The 17,975-nt window shown below is 40.0% G+C and overlaps 1 protein-coding gene across 1 annotated transcript in view; it reads left to right on the forward strand.

Moving 5' to 3' along the window:
* Positions 1-17,975, forward strand: part of LDB2 (LIM domain binding 2) — a 434,337-nt gene that overhangs the window by 4,240 nt on the left and 412,122 nt on the right. The window contains exon 2 of the mRNA XM_067530323.1: positions 5,013-5,121. Within this exon, the coding sequence (XP_067386424.1) occupies positions 5,102-5,121 (20 nt within the window). The 5' untranslated portion in view covers positions 5,013-5,101. The remainder of the gene's footprint in view (positions 1-5,012; positions 5,122-17,975) is intronic.

The raw sequence follows: 17,975 nt of genomic DNA on the forward strand, positions 1-17,975 counted from the left end.
TTATCCTCCTTTGGCCAAAGAATATGCAGGTTTTGCTATATGCCTGTATTAATATTAAAACTGTATCACACAGTTTATATTATACAGGCAGCACTATCTTGTGTAAACACAACAAACAAGGATACCGTACTTAACATTAGGCTATTCGCACTTTGAATGCTATTAGTAAAACATACCATGCTTATTGTGCAGTTGCATCAATACAGATACAGCAGAAGACTTATCTAAAGCAAACATAACACTCTAATGTCTAGCAGTACCAGCCTTTAACACTACCAAGATAAGGTGCATCATGCAGGGAGCTTAATCAGATATATGGCTCCCTGAGATGCAGCAGTTTCCACTCAACAGCTTCAAGAATTCGTTACTTTTAATTGCCTTGTATAGAACAGGCTAATGCAAACTAATATTAGGAAGGTGCTTATTGGTCCTAAATGCTTTGCTAATAGTTTTCACACTATCTAAGCTCCCCATTTGTGCACTGGTGACAAAATCCAAATGGACAGAGTGCAGTTGTTTCCTGTACTCTGTCCTTACCATTTCTGGATTCATGGGGAAGAGTCTCTGGGAAGGTCCAAGTATCAGAGACGCAACTATTTTAACTGAAGTCTGGCTTTTTTCAGGGCAAAGGTTGATTGATGGAAGTGACACCTCTGAGAGGCCAGGGGGAAATTTAGTTATTTAGATTTCCACAAAGGGCTCAAGGCTACATCGAGGAAACACTGTTCTCAGCTGAAAAGTGAAGTGAGCAAAGTGTGTGTGTTTGTGTGTAGGTTATGATTCAGCACAGAGTTGCTCAGTTATTTGGGCTGTGGTTCTGTGGCTGTGTCTGAAGCAGATTTCTGACCATGTCAGTGTCCCACACTTTTGAGGGAGCAGGTCCCTAAACCTATTGTTCAGAAGTGATCTGTACTCATGATTCACTTGGGAGGCTAGCAGGTGTGAGGGTTGAGATGAAGAACAAGTGAAATTGGAAACGCAAAACATACCTGTCTTCTAAGAAGAGAGAAATTTTAGGAATTGCCTCAGAGAACTGATCCATTATTCATGTAATTGAGCGCTTCAGAGGAAGTTATACAAACATTGTAGTGACCCTGCTGTGGAATGCCGCTGTGTTCTATGGATGCAAGGAGAAGTTTTCCTGATCCCAGAGTCCAGGTGCAGTTGGAAGGCAGATGGATAGGCAGTGACAGTTTAAGGAATAAGCAAAAAAGTCAGTCTCACCTGCTAACACTTTAAAAAATGGGTGCTTAGGAAGTTAACCTCTAAGTCCATATTCAGGCACCTAAATAAGCAGCCTGATTTTCAGAAGTACTGAGTGAAGGCTGTGTGGTTCTGGAACGTCACAGATCATAGAAAACACGGCAGTTGCACTGATGTGGCTCATAGGCACCTGGTGAGTCAGGCTATATCTACACTGTAAAAAAAACCCATGGCAGCAGGTCTCAGAGCCCAGGTCAGCTGACTCAGGTTTGCAGGGCTCATGCTCATGTTGTTTACATGGAAATAACTTCATGGACTCCTCCATTGTCCAGACAGGAAAAAACAATGATGAGCCATTAGAGTTAACTGGAAAACACTGAAAAAACTTGAAATGGAAAAGGGAACCCCAGCCTTGGAAAACTAAGAGAGGAGGGAATTTCCCTCACCGTGAATCATCACAGTCTGAGAAAAAGAAACAAACTGCAAACCCTTAAAAGGGAAGGGGGTTTGAATTGAAGGACTCCCAGAAATGGAGGGGCAGCCTCTAAGTGGCAAGCGGTCCAAGAAATGCTGGATCCCTCTCTGATGCGGGGTGTGCTGGGAAACTGTTCAAAGGCATTAGGTAACATATTAGAAAATGGAATTTAGCTAATATTAAAGTGTAGAGTCTGAAGCTGCATCTTTGTTTATTTTCTGTGTAACTTGGATGTGTTTGCTTTCCTGACTATTTCATCTTTGAATCTGCGATTTTTCTAAATAAAATTTGTTTATTTTTACTGCAAGCTGGTCCCTGTTGTGTAAACTGTGTGGAACGTGTGCCAAAGTGAACTGATAACTGGGGGGGCTGTTTTCACACTTGGGGGGGGGGGGTGATGTGCCACAGTGCAAAAGTCAGTGTGTCTGGTAGTTAAGAACCTGGGGTAGACAGATCTGGGGCACTTGGGACCAGAAGGGCTGTAGAAGTCACTCTGCAAGGAGTAGCTAGGAGGGGGGAAGTCAAGGTGAGACCTTTATCCTTGTGGGCTGGCTACTGGTGTCAGGGCTCTGAGCCAGAGTAGTATAGCATTAAGGCACCCAAAGTTGTAAGGCAGGTAGTGACAGAACTCCTTCCTGGTTTGAGTGATCCCCAGAATTTGTCACACTTTACACTGCTATAGTTAGCTTCCTAGCATGAGCCCAAGTCAGTTGACTGAGCCCTGGTCTATACTTACCTGGAGATTCGGCAGCAGTCGACAGGAGTTATGCAAGCTATGCAGAGTAGCTTGCGTAACTCCCGTTGATTGCTGTGCTTCCCTTCTGTGTGCCGTCTTCACTGCACTGCGCCGACGGGAACCGCGTTCCCATCAACGCAGCACTATGCCACTTGCGGGGGTGGTTTACTAACGTTGACTTCCTGATCGATTGAGTGGGTCTACACTGACCGCTCAATCAATCCAGAAAGATCGATCTGACGGTGGTGACTTGTCAGTATAGACATACCCTGAGGCTCTGCTGCCAGGGTGCTGTGTGTGGGGTTTTTTTTTTTTGCGCAATGTAGATGTATACTCAGATTGTTTAGTGTGGCATGGCAAGTTCCCTCTCTTTACAACCAAGTTTGTTGGTGGATTCTGGGCACTGCACTTCAAAATCTAACTCCATATTAATGTTTCCTGTGCTTTTCCATCTATCTTCTAGTTTTATATGGCTGCCCATCACCACACCTCAGCACCTTCCATGTAAAATTAATAGCAACTGCACAGTCCCTAATGGATTTCGTGGAGTCCCTGGCACGTCTTTCTTTTCAGAGTAAAAACTCTACTTGGGGGTAGGGATTTTGGTTTTGACTTTCTAAGATTGTTGTTAATTTCTGTTGTTAGGAGTTTATTGGATAGAAGGGGATGTCAGTGTTGCATGTCATTTTTATGGTGGAAAGGCTTTTTCAAAGAGGAAGATTTTATAGCATTTCCTAAAGATAATTAGACTCTAGATTTACCTGCTTTCCTCTGGAAGATTATTCCATAGGCAGATCCCATTGACTGAGAATGCTTTGGCCCAGATCACCTTCAAACTCAAAATATTATATCAGATGGAAACACAACAGTGTTTCTTCTTCTTTTTCTTTCCTAATAATGTCAGCTTACTTTAAAACGTTGTCTCTTCGCTTTATAGTTGTCTAAAGTACCATGCACACTTATGGTTTCTTCAGAGATAATCATAAATAGCTCTGTCACACAGTGAGTTTGTTTAAGACATTAAAAGGAATTGTGATCTGTTTTAAATCAACTCTCACTTATAATGGTAGGATATGTTTGGACTTTCAGCAGTGAAAGCCTTCAAACTTTTCTGTGATCATTATTAACTAGCTAGAAAATAATAAATGTAGCCAACTGGGCTCCCTGTGAAGCTAAAATGTGTGTGAGGAATGGTGTTCCTCTCTGTATTTGTGAATCTGGAATTAATAATTAAAACCGTGCAAAATATAAAAGAGCTGGAAATATAAGCCCATAAACCCATGTAGACCCTTCTCAGATATGCTATCTGGTTTTGGTTTATTACTTCATACCACTTTAAGATCTTTGCAAAGTTCCCCAAGCAAATGGGGAATAAAGACATTATGAAACGGCTTTGAGGGATGAGTTCACTGAGGTTTTTTCCCTCCCCCCTCTTTAATTTCCTCTTGTTTAATTTTCTCTCTTGAGCCATTATCTGCAACAAAGAAAGCTTTGCTTTCATCATAGTAGGATAATAAGCCTATATGTTGTTTGCACTATAAACATGCATAGGAATTTGTATTAAGAAGTTTTCTGAAAGGTCAGCACTAAGGTTTTCAACAGAAATATCCTGACTCTGACTTTCAGAGGTGCTGAGACCCCATATTCTAGTGGAAGTCAATGGGGAGCAGTAAGTGCTCAGCATATCTGAAAATCTGTTCAAAGTTGGTTCAGGTGATTTTTCAAGGTGTTTCATAGATTCATAGATTTCAAGGCCAGAAGGGACCATTGTGATTATCTAGTCTGACCACCTGTACAACACAGGCCATGGAAGTTCCCCAGAATAATTCTTAGGTCATCTCCTTTAGAAAAATATTCCATCTTGATTTAAAAATCATCAGTGATGGAGAATCTGCCATGACCCTTTTGTGAATTGTTATTGATACTTTTACCATTTCCATCTAGTAATGCACCAATACCAATGTCAGGATTCTTTTTTATTCCTAATGTATTTTAAAAACTCCTCCTCAGTGAAAATCTTTCAGATCATGAAAATACCATTGTTTGGCAGGAGTGGCAGCCTTTACATCTCCTCTCAAAGGGAAATATTGTTATTGATTGCAACGGGAACAAAAGTGGGCCCTAACAAGGGTCACAGCTGGGTTGTCAGAATTTTTTGGTATTGAAAAAAGAAATATGGAATTAAGATTTTATTTTTTGAGTAAAACTAACATAATTTTGGCAGGGACTTGGGGAGAGGGGATGTGAGGAAGAGTCAAATGAATCTATTACTTTTTTTTTGTCATACTTTAAATCTGTGTAAGTTTTTCCTGGACTGAATCGTAAAGATAAATGTGATTTCGTCGCTGGCATTTCTGAGAAGTATACTTTGGCTTGGTAGACTTTTAACCTTATTTTGTGTACAATGAGTTTGCTGTCCTTTTAAACCCCTTTGATTTGATGGCTTTTGTTCTCCTTCAAGGGGGACAGGGCTGCCTGGTTACTCAAGCAGATGCCAGGCTTGTGATTTGCATTTGATGAAAGCCACTTGTGAAAGCAGAATCAATGCTCAGATTTACAAACGGTAAATGTGGGTACTGACTTGTCATTTCTTCCTAGGTTGTTGTCCTATAAAGTCTCTCAAGTTCCTCTTTCCACAAGAGCATCTTCCTGGTATCCCTGCTGCCCTCCTGTATAATCCAGGCGATATGTTAGACCGAGATGCAGGGTAAGTAATGTTTTCTCCTCCATTATCTTGGTTTTTTTATTTAACAAAAACAACAAAAGCATGGAATAAAAATGCAGTCATTGAAAATAATCCATTATAAATTGATCAAATGAACCATAATACCCAAACTGTGTGTCTGAAGGGTCCTAATCACAGAACTCCAGAGACACAACAGGGAGTTTATTGTGAACAAAATAATGTTATAATAATGCAGTCACAGCAGTGGCTACAGCATCAGCATTAATACATGAGTTTATATATAGGTGGAGAGAGAATGGCATAAAATACATCAAACAGAGCAAAAGAAATTAAGTTGAGAAGGGTTATATATGACAGTGAACCAATCAAAGTCAGAGAGGAGAGAGGCATTATTTTGAATGAGGTTAAGTGGAAACAAAATGGCATTTAATGTATTTATGCTTCTAAAATAAAGATGTGTGTCTGTGACATTACTTAAGGAGACTTTACACATGGGGTTGTATAAAGAGTGTGTGTGTGTCAGAGAGAGAGAGAGAGACAGACAAGCATATGAGACACAACCTCATGGATCATGATTTTAGACTAGTAGATTAGCTAGTGTGTGCTGTTGAATTTTCATCAAGACCAGTGCAAAGCAAGATGACACTGGGGGACATTGGACGTGTTGTAAATATTTGGTTATGGGAGGTAGCTTTTTCCCCGTTGGATTCATGAAGCAATGTTGATATTTCATATATAAAACATCAGTGGGAAGAACCTTATTTACTATTGCAATCTTTAGATGCTCAAATTCATCATTAATGTGGCCTGATAAAAAGACCATAAAAGAAATGTTGCCATTTCCTCTTAATACAGGAGAGACTGAATCTGACATCCTAAATGGAGGGTCCTACCTACCTATCCTCAGCAAAACCCAGTTCAGCAGGGTAGTGTATGTCAGCTCTGAAGGAAAAGCGGGGAGGCTTGTGTGTGCCTGAGATAGAACTTTCATAGATGCTCAATCCGGACTAGAAAACTCTGTCACATAAGCAATGAGAATGACCACTCATCCCAATGCGTTCAGAAGCTCACTTCTTTGACTTAGCTTTCCTCCAGTTTCTTCACACAGTCATTGACACATGAACATAAACAAATTCTTAGACATGAATCAAGCTACACGAAGGGAAGGAAGGAAGAGGAAGAGATGGTCATTGTAAGCTTCTATTTTTAAATACTACTACAGTGTTGGGGACCTTCTAAGTAAATACACAGAACATCTACATGTAATATTTTGTAACTACAGGCTGCATAAACTTTTAAAATTGTCTTAACTGTTTATATGGGAAGTTTTAACAGCTCATCACTATCAAAGCATCAGAAGTTTCTTTAGTCATGTTTATGAATGCAGACATGTATGTCAAGCTTAATATTCAAAAACATTAAGCAAATGTGATGTTTGTTTGCTATTTGATTGTCATTTATTTAATACTCAGAGTACATCTGTAAAAATACTCAGTGTCTACTTATCCTTTGTCTATTTTGCTGGGTACATACTTGTTACCTTAATATTTCCATAGCAATAAACTTCCGTAATTTTTGGGAACCACCTCACTAATACTGGGCTATTTTTCTTTATCCAATGAGAACCTATCAATATTCTGACAGCTACTTGCCAATGAGAGATTATTTCTTCGTTTCTTTGAGTGTGACCATATCCACTAGTAAGTCCCTGGAGAATTATCATAGGATCTTTTAATAATAAATAACCACTAGTTTGTAATATTTGGTTATGAATTGCTTCCCTGTACTCTTTAATAATTGGATATGTCCATCATATGCGTAACATTCTTTAATTTTTAAATTTAAGTATAACAGTGTATTATGGAACTCTGTCAGTTTAACACAGAGCGTTTTACCTTTTGCAAATCAGGCTTTTTCAGTGATATTTCTTTTAAATATGTAAAATGAGAGATCAAGTTACACAGCAATGTTATTTTTAGGCTTGACTTTTAATAGTAAAACATGGTTCTACTTTGAAAAGTGACTGTATGAAACATACTGTGGATATCCGTGTTCCTGGTTAGGTTTTTTGAGCTTCTGGGAATGCCAGAGCAATCTTGCTCCATTTATAAGTACAAAGGTGCTTTTCCTAGCTCTGCAAATTCAACCTGGGCTATGCCAGTCAAGCTGCATGGGTTTTTCCTGCTTATATTATATTATTGTTGTAAAAAAGATTTTGCAAAACCAAGTTTTGGCCTTAGTCACATCAATGGGATTGCATAGTTTTAACTGACGGAAAAATTTGACACATGATTTGATGCCTGTTTTTAAGCTTCCCCTTTTGCCTAGAATGAACTTTTTTGCAATTTGCCAGACACCTTCTCTCCTTCAAATTTCTTGTAAAAACTCATTTTTTAAAAATTTCCTTCCCATGTTATAACTCTTTGGGGTAGGGACCGTCTTTTTCTTCTGTGTATACATTGCACAATGGAGTCCTGTTCCATGACTTGGAATTCTATGTGCTTGATAATACAAATAATTAATAATAATCCCCTTCCCATCTGTGACTACACCTGGAAAGAAACGGCAAAACAAACATCAACAACATACATGTAAGATTGAAAAAAATCTCAAAACCACAGCACATTCTCTTGTAAACAACAATCCCTCTGGAGCAGTTTTCCCTTTTGCCTTGCTTTCCGCTGTTAGCCTCCTCCCCTTTCCCAATCATTTGTCATCATTTGCTCATGATTCTTTCCCATTTAGGCTGTAAGGTCTTCAGATCATGGGCCTTGTTTTCTCAGATGTCTGAGTGGCATCCACACCAATACGCTATACAAAATAACCTCTGTTTTATTGTAGACTTGATTATATGTCTGTCTATTCAGAAACAGAGTTGGGATTTGAGTTGATTTTATGTGATCTCTTTTGTGCCTCAGATGGAGCAGATGGCTCAGCTCAATACACATCTGGATGTGGACTATAAAGCATTCATAAGTTAGACCATGTCAATGCAAAGTAAAACCTGGCTATCAATATCAGTTTGCAAACAGTATTTTTTGGGAGGGATTAAGAAAGCTTCCCATTAACATCCAAGTAATACAGTAGGGATATCTGCTATAAACATACTTTTAAAAAAAAATCCCCAGACATGACTACCTATTGAGCACCAATAGCCTGCTTGCTCCTGGACAACACACAACTTAGCCATATCCTGCTTGGAGTTTTCACGAAATCTTGCATTGGGCCACTTAACTGTTAGCCATTTCCAGAAGAAACAGAATTGCAAGGGTATCATTTGTTATGGGTTGCCCTTACCTCTGTTACCTCTGACACATGTAAGTTACAGCAAAGCTGCCTGTGGTAAAAGATGGAGTTGTGCTGCCTTAACAGGAAACTGAAGCCTAGCCAACACCCCGTGTATTCCTGCGGCAAGCTGGATCTAAATTATGTGGCAATGTTGCATGGAATGCCACTTCTGAGTTCGGTGGCAGACTGGTGAAGAGTTTTTATTTCAACATTGATTCTATAGATTCCTGTGTGTTCCAGGGATTTTCTCTGGGCTTAGATTTTTATTTTTTCTGTCAACTGGTATGGCTTGGTTTTGTTACCATAAACTGAAGAGCTAAATGGATGCTAATACTGTTGAAGTGTAATAAATCAGTTTTGCCTAGTTCTTATGAAAACTAAAGAATTAATCCACCAATTTTCAAGGCCTGTAGGTATGGCCATCACATTGCAAATACTCAGACTTGATGTTTGTGAAGTCTCCAGTGCTTCCCTCAACTCCTGCTGGCTTCACTCTGATCTCTGATTTTCTACTACATTTTCTGCTTTCTCTAAACCTCTTTCCACAGAAGATAAAGTTCATCGGAAGCTTTTTCCTACATAGGTTAGAAGGGCTGATTTTTGGACAAAGTCAATATGACTTCAGTATCATCGCTGTTACTACCATTTTCCTTTGCTTATTGTTTTTGTCTTTGAGATCTGTGCTAACTTATGGTGTAGGCAGATGAAATAAATCAGTACTAGAGCTGATTCAAAAATTTCTATTGACTTGCAAGACATTTTTTTCCAAATCGTTTTCTTTTTTTCCATCTGTCTTTAATCAGAAATAAACCAATAAGCATGGGAGAAAAGAGAAATATATAGCTGGCTCTAAATGAATGTTGTATAACAAATCCAAATCGGTTTCACAAAGAATCAAAGCCTTGACATTTAGGATTTGGAGGACACTATGCAACATTAGGCACATTATTCTGATATGGAATATGCTTTTCTTAAACCTTGATAGGCAAAGCTGGGCACTGAGGACTCTTCCTCACTCAGACTTGACATTTTCTCATCCAGGTTATTTGCATCTGTATTGTATTGAACTAAGTGTTGCTGTGTTGCAACACAGTGGAAAAGGAGGCAGTTAAGATCAATGTCAATCTGTGACTGCACTGTGTAAATATTACATGGATCTGGAAAAGCTACATCCTCTTTCATTCCAGGTTTGATACATCTCCCCCACAGGTTTGAACTAAGAGATGCACCGACCTAACAGTCAAGAAAATGTTAATTTTCTTTATTTTCATAAAGTGAAATGTTTTCCAAAGCAAGGAGGTTATAAATGAAGGTTACTGTTCTCATAGGGAAGGTTATTTGGAACTAATAAACAAAGCTTTATCATGCTCTTACTGCTTAAAAAGGAAATAAAAATAGAAAAGTCAAAATAACTTAAAAGAGAAGCTCACTAGGACACTATTTGGAAGCATACGAGGCTGATTTCACTGTGGCAGCTGCCTTGGCTTTTTATCAAGAAGTTTTAAAAATAAAATGTTGGTGGTTTTTTGTATCTGTACTTTTTTTAATTGCACCGGTTGCAATCTGTGAGTTTACACAAGTGATAAAAAGCACATGAATTAAAGCCTATGTCAAATATCCAAGATCAACTCAAAATTTGCCAGGGCACCAAAAAAAAAAAAAAAAAAAAAAAGACACAACCCCTCAGCCAAAAGCCCAGTTCTAAAGAATAACAAGCTTCAGCCCTCTTAGACCGATGAGAGAAGCAAATTTTAGGGTCAAGACCCAGTGCTTTAAATCTAGAGACTGTAAGCCTGAACATCTCACCTCATTTCAACTGTGTAGATGGATCACAAAGAATCTGTCTCTAAAATGGCCAGGATCCATACCATATGGGCTTTATGGATCAACGTCAGTACCTTGTACCACATATCTTAAGCCACTGCAGTTCTGTGATGTACAAATGATCTATGATCCATGCAAGAAGTTACACTAAGCTGGGCAGATGCACTAGCTGAAGTTTCAAGTGAACTTCAAGAGTAGCTCATTGTGATAATCCATTCTAAAAGGGATAAAGGCATGGATTGTGGCAGTGAGATCCTGGTTTGAAAGGAAAAGTCACAACCTCCTTGCAAAACAAATATGGGAGAAAAACACCTCATTCATCTTCTGAAAATCCACAAGCAGCACAAAAGTCCCTTCCCCATAATTTTCCCCCAAGAAAGGTTAGAGATTGTGCGGAAGTGAGATCATCAATGCTAAGAGATGGTTTCATGAGCAAGGGCCTAACAATCACTCATCTAAGAGATCCTGATACCAGGTCCTCTTATAAGAAATAGTTAACAATTTTGATTTTTGTCACCCATGATTTTGCCAGCACGGTAGCCCTGCCTACTAAAAGGGTACTCAACACTTAAGACCCTATTTCCAGTTGCTTAAAACTTTGCTAAACTTAGACCATCTGGGTTTAAATTTTCTGTAGTGGGTATCTGCCCCAGGCTGAACTTCTCTGAAGAAAAAATCAGCCAAAATGGTTTAGCTATTTCCAAAAAGAAAACTAAGGAAAATAAGTTTTGTCTGTGTGCAATTCTGGTGACCTTTTCTTTGAAAAGCTCTACAGCCCCCATGCTTTGAAGCAGGGACTTGAAATTTGGCAGGCCTTTGTGTTAGGGATGTGCCTTTTTGTTATCCTCATGAAAATCTGTCCAAAGTGGGCCAAGTTATAAGCCTTTGAAAAACACAGTTAACATATGCTGAGTACAGGCTTCTTAGTATTTAGCAGCTAAATTCTCTGAAGATTCTGTCTGAAATGGACAGGCACCTGCTCTGGGCTGATCAGGACTTTCCCTGCAATTGTGGCTCTGAGTTGCTGCAGGCTGTGCCAGAGCTGAGTCCAGGCATCTCACCAACTGAAAGCATGAAGCCTGTTTCCCTGTGCTCTCACTGACACTCTCGTCCCCACCCTCTGGGCCCAGGCAGCATGGAGGAAGAAGCTTCCTGATTCAAAGGCAAAAGGGACAAGAGCTGGATTTGGGGGGGCTTGAGGGAATAGATTGAGACAAGGAATTAGGAGGGTTGGGAGTGGAAACTAGGGCTGGTGACTGGCAGGGGGAAGAAAACTGGGACTGGGAGTCCAGCAAGACCCAGTGTCCCCAGCCACAAAAAGACTTGGACAAGGACGAGAAGCCTGAGGAATGGAGACTAGGTGAGGAGAATGGAACTGAGACAAGGAGCCGGGGGGAGGGGGAAGATAGGACTGGGAAAAGGACAGAAAGGGTAGAGTTTGAGGGGAAACTGGCAGAAGACTCTGTGCCCACTAGACACATTCCTCCAGAGCCTGGATGCAACTCAAGATTCTCAAGTCTCACCATTCCTCTGCTGTCAGCAAATATTGGTCAGATCTCCTGGGAGTGTCCTATTCCCCTCTGATGCTGGTCCATGTTGAGGAGGACAACTTCCGACTCCTATCAGTGACTCTTTTAGCTCAAATGGCACAGGTGTGGTGTGATGGATCTAAAGGTGCCAATCCTGCAGGTGACCCATGTGGATGTACGTCACTGTGATGCCACTATGACAGGGGTAAGATCAAGGAGTTCAAAAGACTATACTGAAAACATGACAGACAAATGTGGACTTTTGGGACAATATGCATTAAGCAGATTTCCTGGAGAATTCCTAGGGAGAGTTTAATGCAAGTTACACAACTCTGGTTATGTAAAAACCCAGACTTTTGAAGCTATGCTTCGAGGAGAGTGTCTTTGTCTGTCGATTATCTGTTACAGAAGGCTAAGATCAAAGGGTGATCTGCCCAGTTCATCTGAGATGGATGAACATGTAACCAAGGGGAAAACCCACTTCTGTGTTTTGAAGAAGAGAGAGCAAAGTACAAGCATTAGGAGGCCTGGTTTGCTGAGGACATCATAGTGTGATCCAGGGAGCTATGCAGCCTTAAAATCCTTGGTGAGGAGGGCATGGGATGGATGTCTCTGTCCAACAGCAGTGATGGCTGGGAGCTGGAAACCTTTATGTGGATGCCTTCCACGGACCCCGGAGGGGGATGCAGGTGCAGTTATCCTAGAACTATGACAACCACATGATGGAATTTCTACATTTTCAGTTTACTTTTTTTAAAACGTAGGAAATTATATACGCACATACAAGCTACATTAAAAGAACATTATCAAGGAGGCAAAGTCAAGCACTCAAAAGTTAGGAAATGTCAGAATTCATGTTGCTGATGCAAGGCTGCCCTTGGAGAATTGGGTTCTATCCCTGCTTCTGCCACAGAGTTTCTGTGTGATGCTGGGAAAGTCATTTAAACCAGACTTTTCACAGGTGGCCATTAATTGTGTGTTCGTTTTCTGAGTACCTGACTTGAGACCGGGGGGCCTGATTTGCAGAACTGCTGAGTACGCAAAGCTGCAGCTGAAATCAAGGGGAGCCATGCTTTGAACATAGAAAGTGCACTGTAATGCTAAGTGCTCTGAAAAGTCAAGTCCGAGGCATCTTAAATTGGGCACCCAAAATTAGCGTATACTTTTGACCGTCATCTGTCTGTGCCTCAGTTCCCCCTCTGTAAAATGGGATCATACCACCCCACCTCAATTTACAGGGGTTTGATGAAATAATGTTTGTGAAGCACTCAGTTACTATACTGTTGAGTGTCATAGAAAAACCCAGGAGGAATTTAATAATTCTGTCTTCAGAGCAGAGTTCGAATAGGCATGCGGTAAATAAGGCCTGGGGCCACACATTGAAAAATTAGGAGAAAACAAAATATTGAACAGCTGCTCATTGACTGAGCACTGTCCATGCTGTGCATTGAATATTTTTTGGGGGGAAGGGTCCTGTGGAAAAACTATATGATCATGTAATGAGACTGTCATAATTCACATACACAAGGGTGCTGAATTAAGGTTGCAGAGCAATCTTTATTTTAACATTTCCTAGCTTTTGAGTACTTGACTTTGCAAATTTAATGTTCTTTTCACATAGGTTTTTTGTGTGATATATCTCATTGTAATTTTAGATATACGTATTACATTTAAAAGAATATGAAGTATTGGGTTGCTGTCATCTAGAAATTTTTAGAAGGTGGGCTGGGTATCTGATAACGTGGTTATGTATAAAGCTCAGCATTCACAGGGTTGAATTCGCTAATGGTATATCTTTACTGCAGCATTAACCTGGGCTCTTACTTAGCTGTTGCCTCTAGCAGCTCTCCTATCTACAAAGAAAATCCTCTCTCTTGCCCAAGTTTAATGGTGCTTTCTACCCAAGCTACCTGGGCCATTTAGCTTGTAGGTTAAGGCCTGAGTAAGGTTTTCACTTGGGCTGGTAACCCACCCACTTTGCAGGGAGGACTCAGGCTAAACCACTCGAGTGGTGATAGGTCTCCAATGACTTCCCATATTCCCAAGTATTACGAGGATGGCAAATTCTCCTACAAGTCACTGGGAAAGAAACATAGAACAGTTCACATTATTGCAGCACAAAGAATTACTCAATATGTCCCCCAGAAGTTTTGGAGGCACACACAGGTGTGTGCAGCACCACTGAAGACTCAGTAACATGGAGAAGGCTTTGCAGTGTGACTGCTTGCATCCAGGCTAAACTAACCTGGGCGCTGAGATCTGGGTGCCAGTCACCCAAATTAGCTCTGCAATGAAGACATACCCTACGTGGCTGTTTCTCATACTGAGTGCAGTAAACGTAAAAGTTGCCAATGAGCGAGTAGTGGTCAGTGATCACCAGACAGTAGCATGTGACTTTTTCTGACTCAGTATGCCTAAATTTCAAAGAAGTGAATTGAAACAAACAATTGAATGGACGGACATAAACAGATGATTCTTCTAAAGTAAAATGGAAACAGAGTTCAGTAGCAAAATAGAAAGCATTTGTGCTTATCAAAAAATGCAGAAAGGACGGAGGATGTTATTGTCCAAGATCAGCAAATGCCTCATTGAATGAAACTTTGTGAAGGGGGAAAATACTGGTGAGTTTGAGGATGCTACAAGTGGCACTTTAGATACCATCATTGTAACTGAAACATAGTCACAGTGATGATTTGTCCCTCTTCCAGATCTTTTAATAGCTTTTCAACATCAGTTTCATTCACCCTAGGAAACAGTCTGTTTGCCTTTGACACACCAAAAATGGTAAATATTAATCAGCACGTAGACCATTAAAAACAACTAAAAGGCAAAGACTTGAATTTCTTTTATGCCACCAGTGCAGCACAAAATGAACTATTTTAAAGAAATTGAAGTCCTTCACCCTGGTTATTCTTCCATGACCACCTTCAGCCTCATGAATGTTTGAAAAAGGAGATTCCTGCCTCAGCTTCCCAGTGATATTCCCTAGATGTCTCAGGAAGATTGCGTCTTTACATTTGCATCCAGTTGCCACAAACAGATTAGAATTTGCACCAAGCAAGAGGAGAACTTTATTAAAAACACAGGGAGCATTTTACCCAACAAGGGACTATGCAGAAAGACACTAAATAGATCTCAGAGGGACTTGACAGATTACAGATTCATATTACTGTTACAGTCTAAGTGGAAATCTGGATTGATCTATATTACAAAGAACTGGGAACCACACAAGGACAAAATCGAAAATCTATTAAGGGAAGCTATGGACCGTTTCAGTAATTTAGCCAGACTGACCAACTCCAAAGCAAAGATTGTACATTGAGCCAGAATAGGAAAAGAGGCTGAAACTTGACTGATGGAATGTAATCCTGGGTTTGCTCCTTCTCTTTTAGTACTTAAAATCAAAGCTCTAAAGTTGCAAAGTAGTCTGTTGCATCAAAATAGTGGAAAATTGTGATGGTAAAATAATGGAAAATAGAACAGTTGTCAGGGTTTTGTCACTTTTTAAAAGACCTTCACTCCTGTTCAGACAGCTCAGCATCAAGTGAACATGTTTCCACCACATTCAGGTTGTTTTTGGTTGAAATGTAGCAGTAAGGATGCCAGAAAACCATATAACCTGTTGAAATTTATGAGTATCTCAGGGCAGATATAAAAGAGTGGTAGACATAATTAGTAGCCGGGGGCCTTGATTATTGTGTTCCTGAGTCTGAGTCGCAAGCATTTCATTTTGAAAAATGTGTGCATTTTTTTGGAGGAATTCTAACAAAATTATAGTATGTTTCATTTGATAAAATTTTCATTGTGTTCTCGTTTCACCCCACATTAGGATTTCTGCCACTTTAAACTCTTCAGGTCAGAACAACACTATTGTATAGAAGGGGAATATTTCAGGGTTTTGATCATCTCTAAGTAGCTAGATTACTGGCACTGATGTCAAAAGAGTTGCTTTCTTACAGTAAGTTAAATAACTATTTTATACCTATCCTACTTTGCAGTATTTTTTTCAGCCATGATTAATGTTTTATTCCTATTGCAATTAGAGCTAACAAGTATGTGATCACCTCACTTCAGATGTAATCTATAGTAATTAGCAAATACACAAATTATGCTGAGAGTAGATATTGACCTCTCTTTCATTAGTTATCAAGAAAGATGCCATACACAGAAGCCTGCAAATCTTTATTCAGGTTAAAAAAATTCTGTTTCAATTTAAGAAACAAATAAAGGGAATCCCTATGGACAACTGATTATTGCAAGGCAGAACATGTGCTGCTGAATTTGTCCAAGGTTTGTCCAGCAAGTCAGTGTTCGACCTGGGAATAGCACCCAGAGCTCGATGCCCAAACCCATGCTCTAACCATTAGTCACAGATAGAACTGAGTTACTTGAGCTCAGGCATCTTATTCTGCTTTGTCTATTTACAACCAGCAACACTCTTCCCTTTCTTCTGGCTGCACTGAAGCATTCATTGACATGGTTTTAAATCTGTGTGATGTGATGTAAAAAACACACCAGGATAACTACTACTCAGTCATTCTCTAGTTCCACCTTACATTAAAAGCACAGGGATAGAACCCAGCATTTTCTGGCTCTAAAAGCATAGGTAGCTACCATTTTAGGTAAAGGAGAATTCCCTTTAGCTGTTAAAAGACGTGGGGATTATAACCTATAAGGTAGATAAAAAATGCTGCTTTAAAATCATAAACTGTATTCTCTCTCTCTTGTGCAGTACATGATCATGTCCATTGTGAACCAGCAGTTGTCCTTAGCAGTGCCATTTTACTCCTCAATTGTTGCCTTGTATCTTCCTATCTTTGCATTCTGCATCGTAGAGGTGCAGGCTTCAGGAAAAAGCACCCCTTCATCTCGGAGTAATGGAGTTTTTCTCTCTTCTCTGTGGAGCTGGGGCTTTTCCTGTCCATTCAAATCTAGTGGCTTCTTCTCTTTTTCTTTCTCTGTGCAACACAGCCCATTTTGGGGCTGCTCCAGTGCTTGAGGGTTAAGGAACACAAACTGTCCCTTTGTAGAGGCATTTCCCTTATGGCCCCCGCTCTGAAGGTGGGATACAGCCACTCCTGACATCAGGTTGTGTTGTGGTGTGAGCAGGAGCAAGGAGCAGAGTGAGGCTTGTGTGACTGCAGCAGAAATGAATTATTAATAGCAAGCAAAAGTGACACAGTTGGCGCTATTTCTGGGTGTATTGAGTCCTATGAGACAGACAGTCTGACTGTCCTCCAGCACAGCTGTCATCCTCACTTCAACTATGCTGTATTTTTCCATGTCTCAACCAAAATTGCAACCATCATCCTTCATTTATAGAAAGAGACTTTCACCTATGGACTGCCATTTGTCTGCAATATCCCTTACCTCAGAAAATTTAAAAAGCAAATGGTTCTCTCTCATCTGTCTGAGTTCAACTCCTAACACAGCCTTCTTGGTAGCTGCTATCACTCTGGTTTTTCAAGTGTCATGGGTATTGCCTGCTTTTCTGGCTGGTTGGTCAAACCTATTCAGTGCTACTCATGGGACCCTTTCTCCTTTCAGTCTAGTTTTCATCTTCCATGCTTTTCTTCATCCACTTCCGCCATCTACCTTTCCTAAGCATTTTGATCAAGGACCTAGTGTTGTCAGTGCCTTTTTAAAAAAAATCTTTGGTTTTGACATTATGGACCTGATCCCTTACTGCCTTCAGCCTTGTCTACTGAGTGTGCTGAGTGTCCCTTAGTGGAAGTAAAGAGCTACTGCATCAGAATTTTCCCTTCACTTACTCTGATAGTTATTTACACCTGAACTAAATAGGTGTAAAAAAACTATGCAAGGCTGTATGGAATTTGTAGCTCTTTTTGAACTTCCTTTTTGTTTATAGTGGAAAAATATATATTTTTCCCTTCATCTTTTCCACTGTGGAGTGCACCAAGATTTTCTCTTCCTCAAACGTTTTCTTTTTCTGCTAGTTATAGAATCATAGAAGATTAGGGTTGGAAGGAAGAGGACATCTAGTCCAACTCCCTGTTCAAAGCAAGACCAACCCCAACTAAATCATCTCTTCCTGATTTAGCAAAGTAATCATTCTGGAATAAAACCATTTATATTCTGGAATAGAATGCCTACAAAGGGAGTTGTTCTAGAATACCTATAGTAGAATATCTTATTCCAGAGTGGAATATCTTATTCTTATCAATTTTCCATTTGATCGAAGGAGGATACCTCCAGAAACAGAGCAGCATGGCC

The sequence above is a fragment of the Emydura macquarii genome, unplaced genomic scaffold (assembly GCF_026122565.2).
Source record: "Emydura macquarii macquarii isolate MOO-44397 ecotype Brisbane River unplaced genomic scaffold, CSIRO-AGI_Emac_v2 contig_3062, whole genome shotgun sequence".
NCBI classification, from domain to species: domain Eukaryota; kingdom Metazoa; phylum Chordata; order Testudines; family Chelidae; genus Emydura; species Emydura macquarii.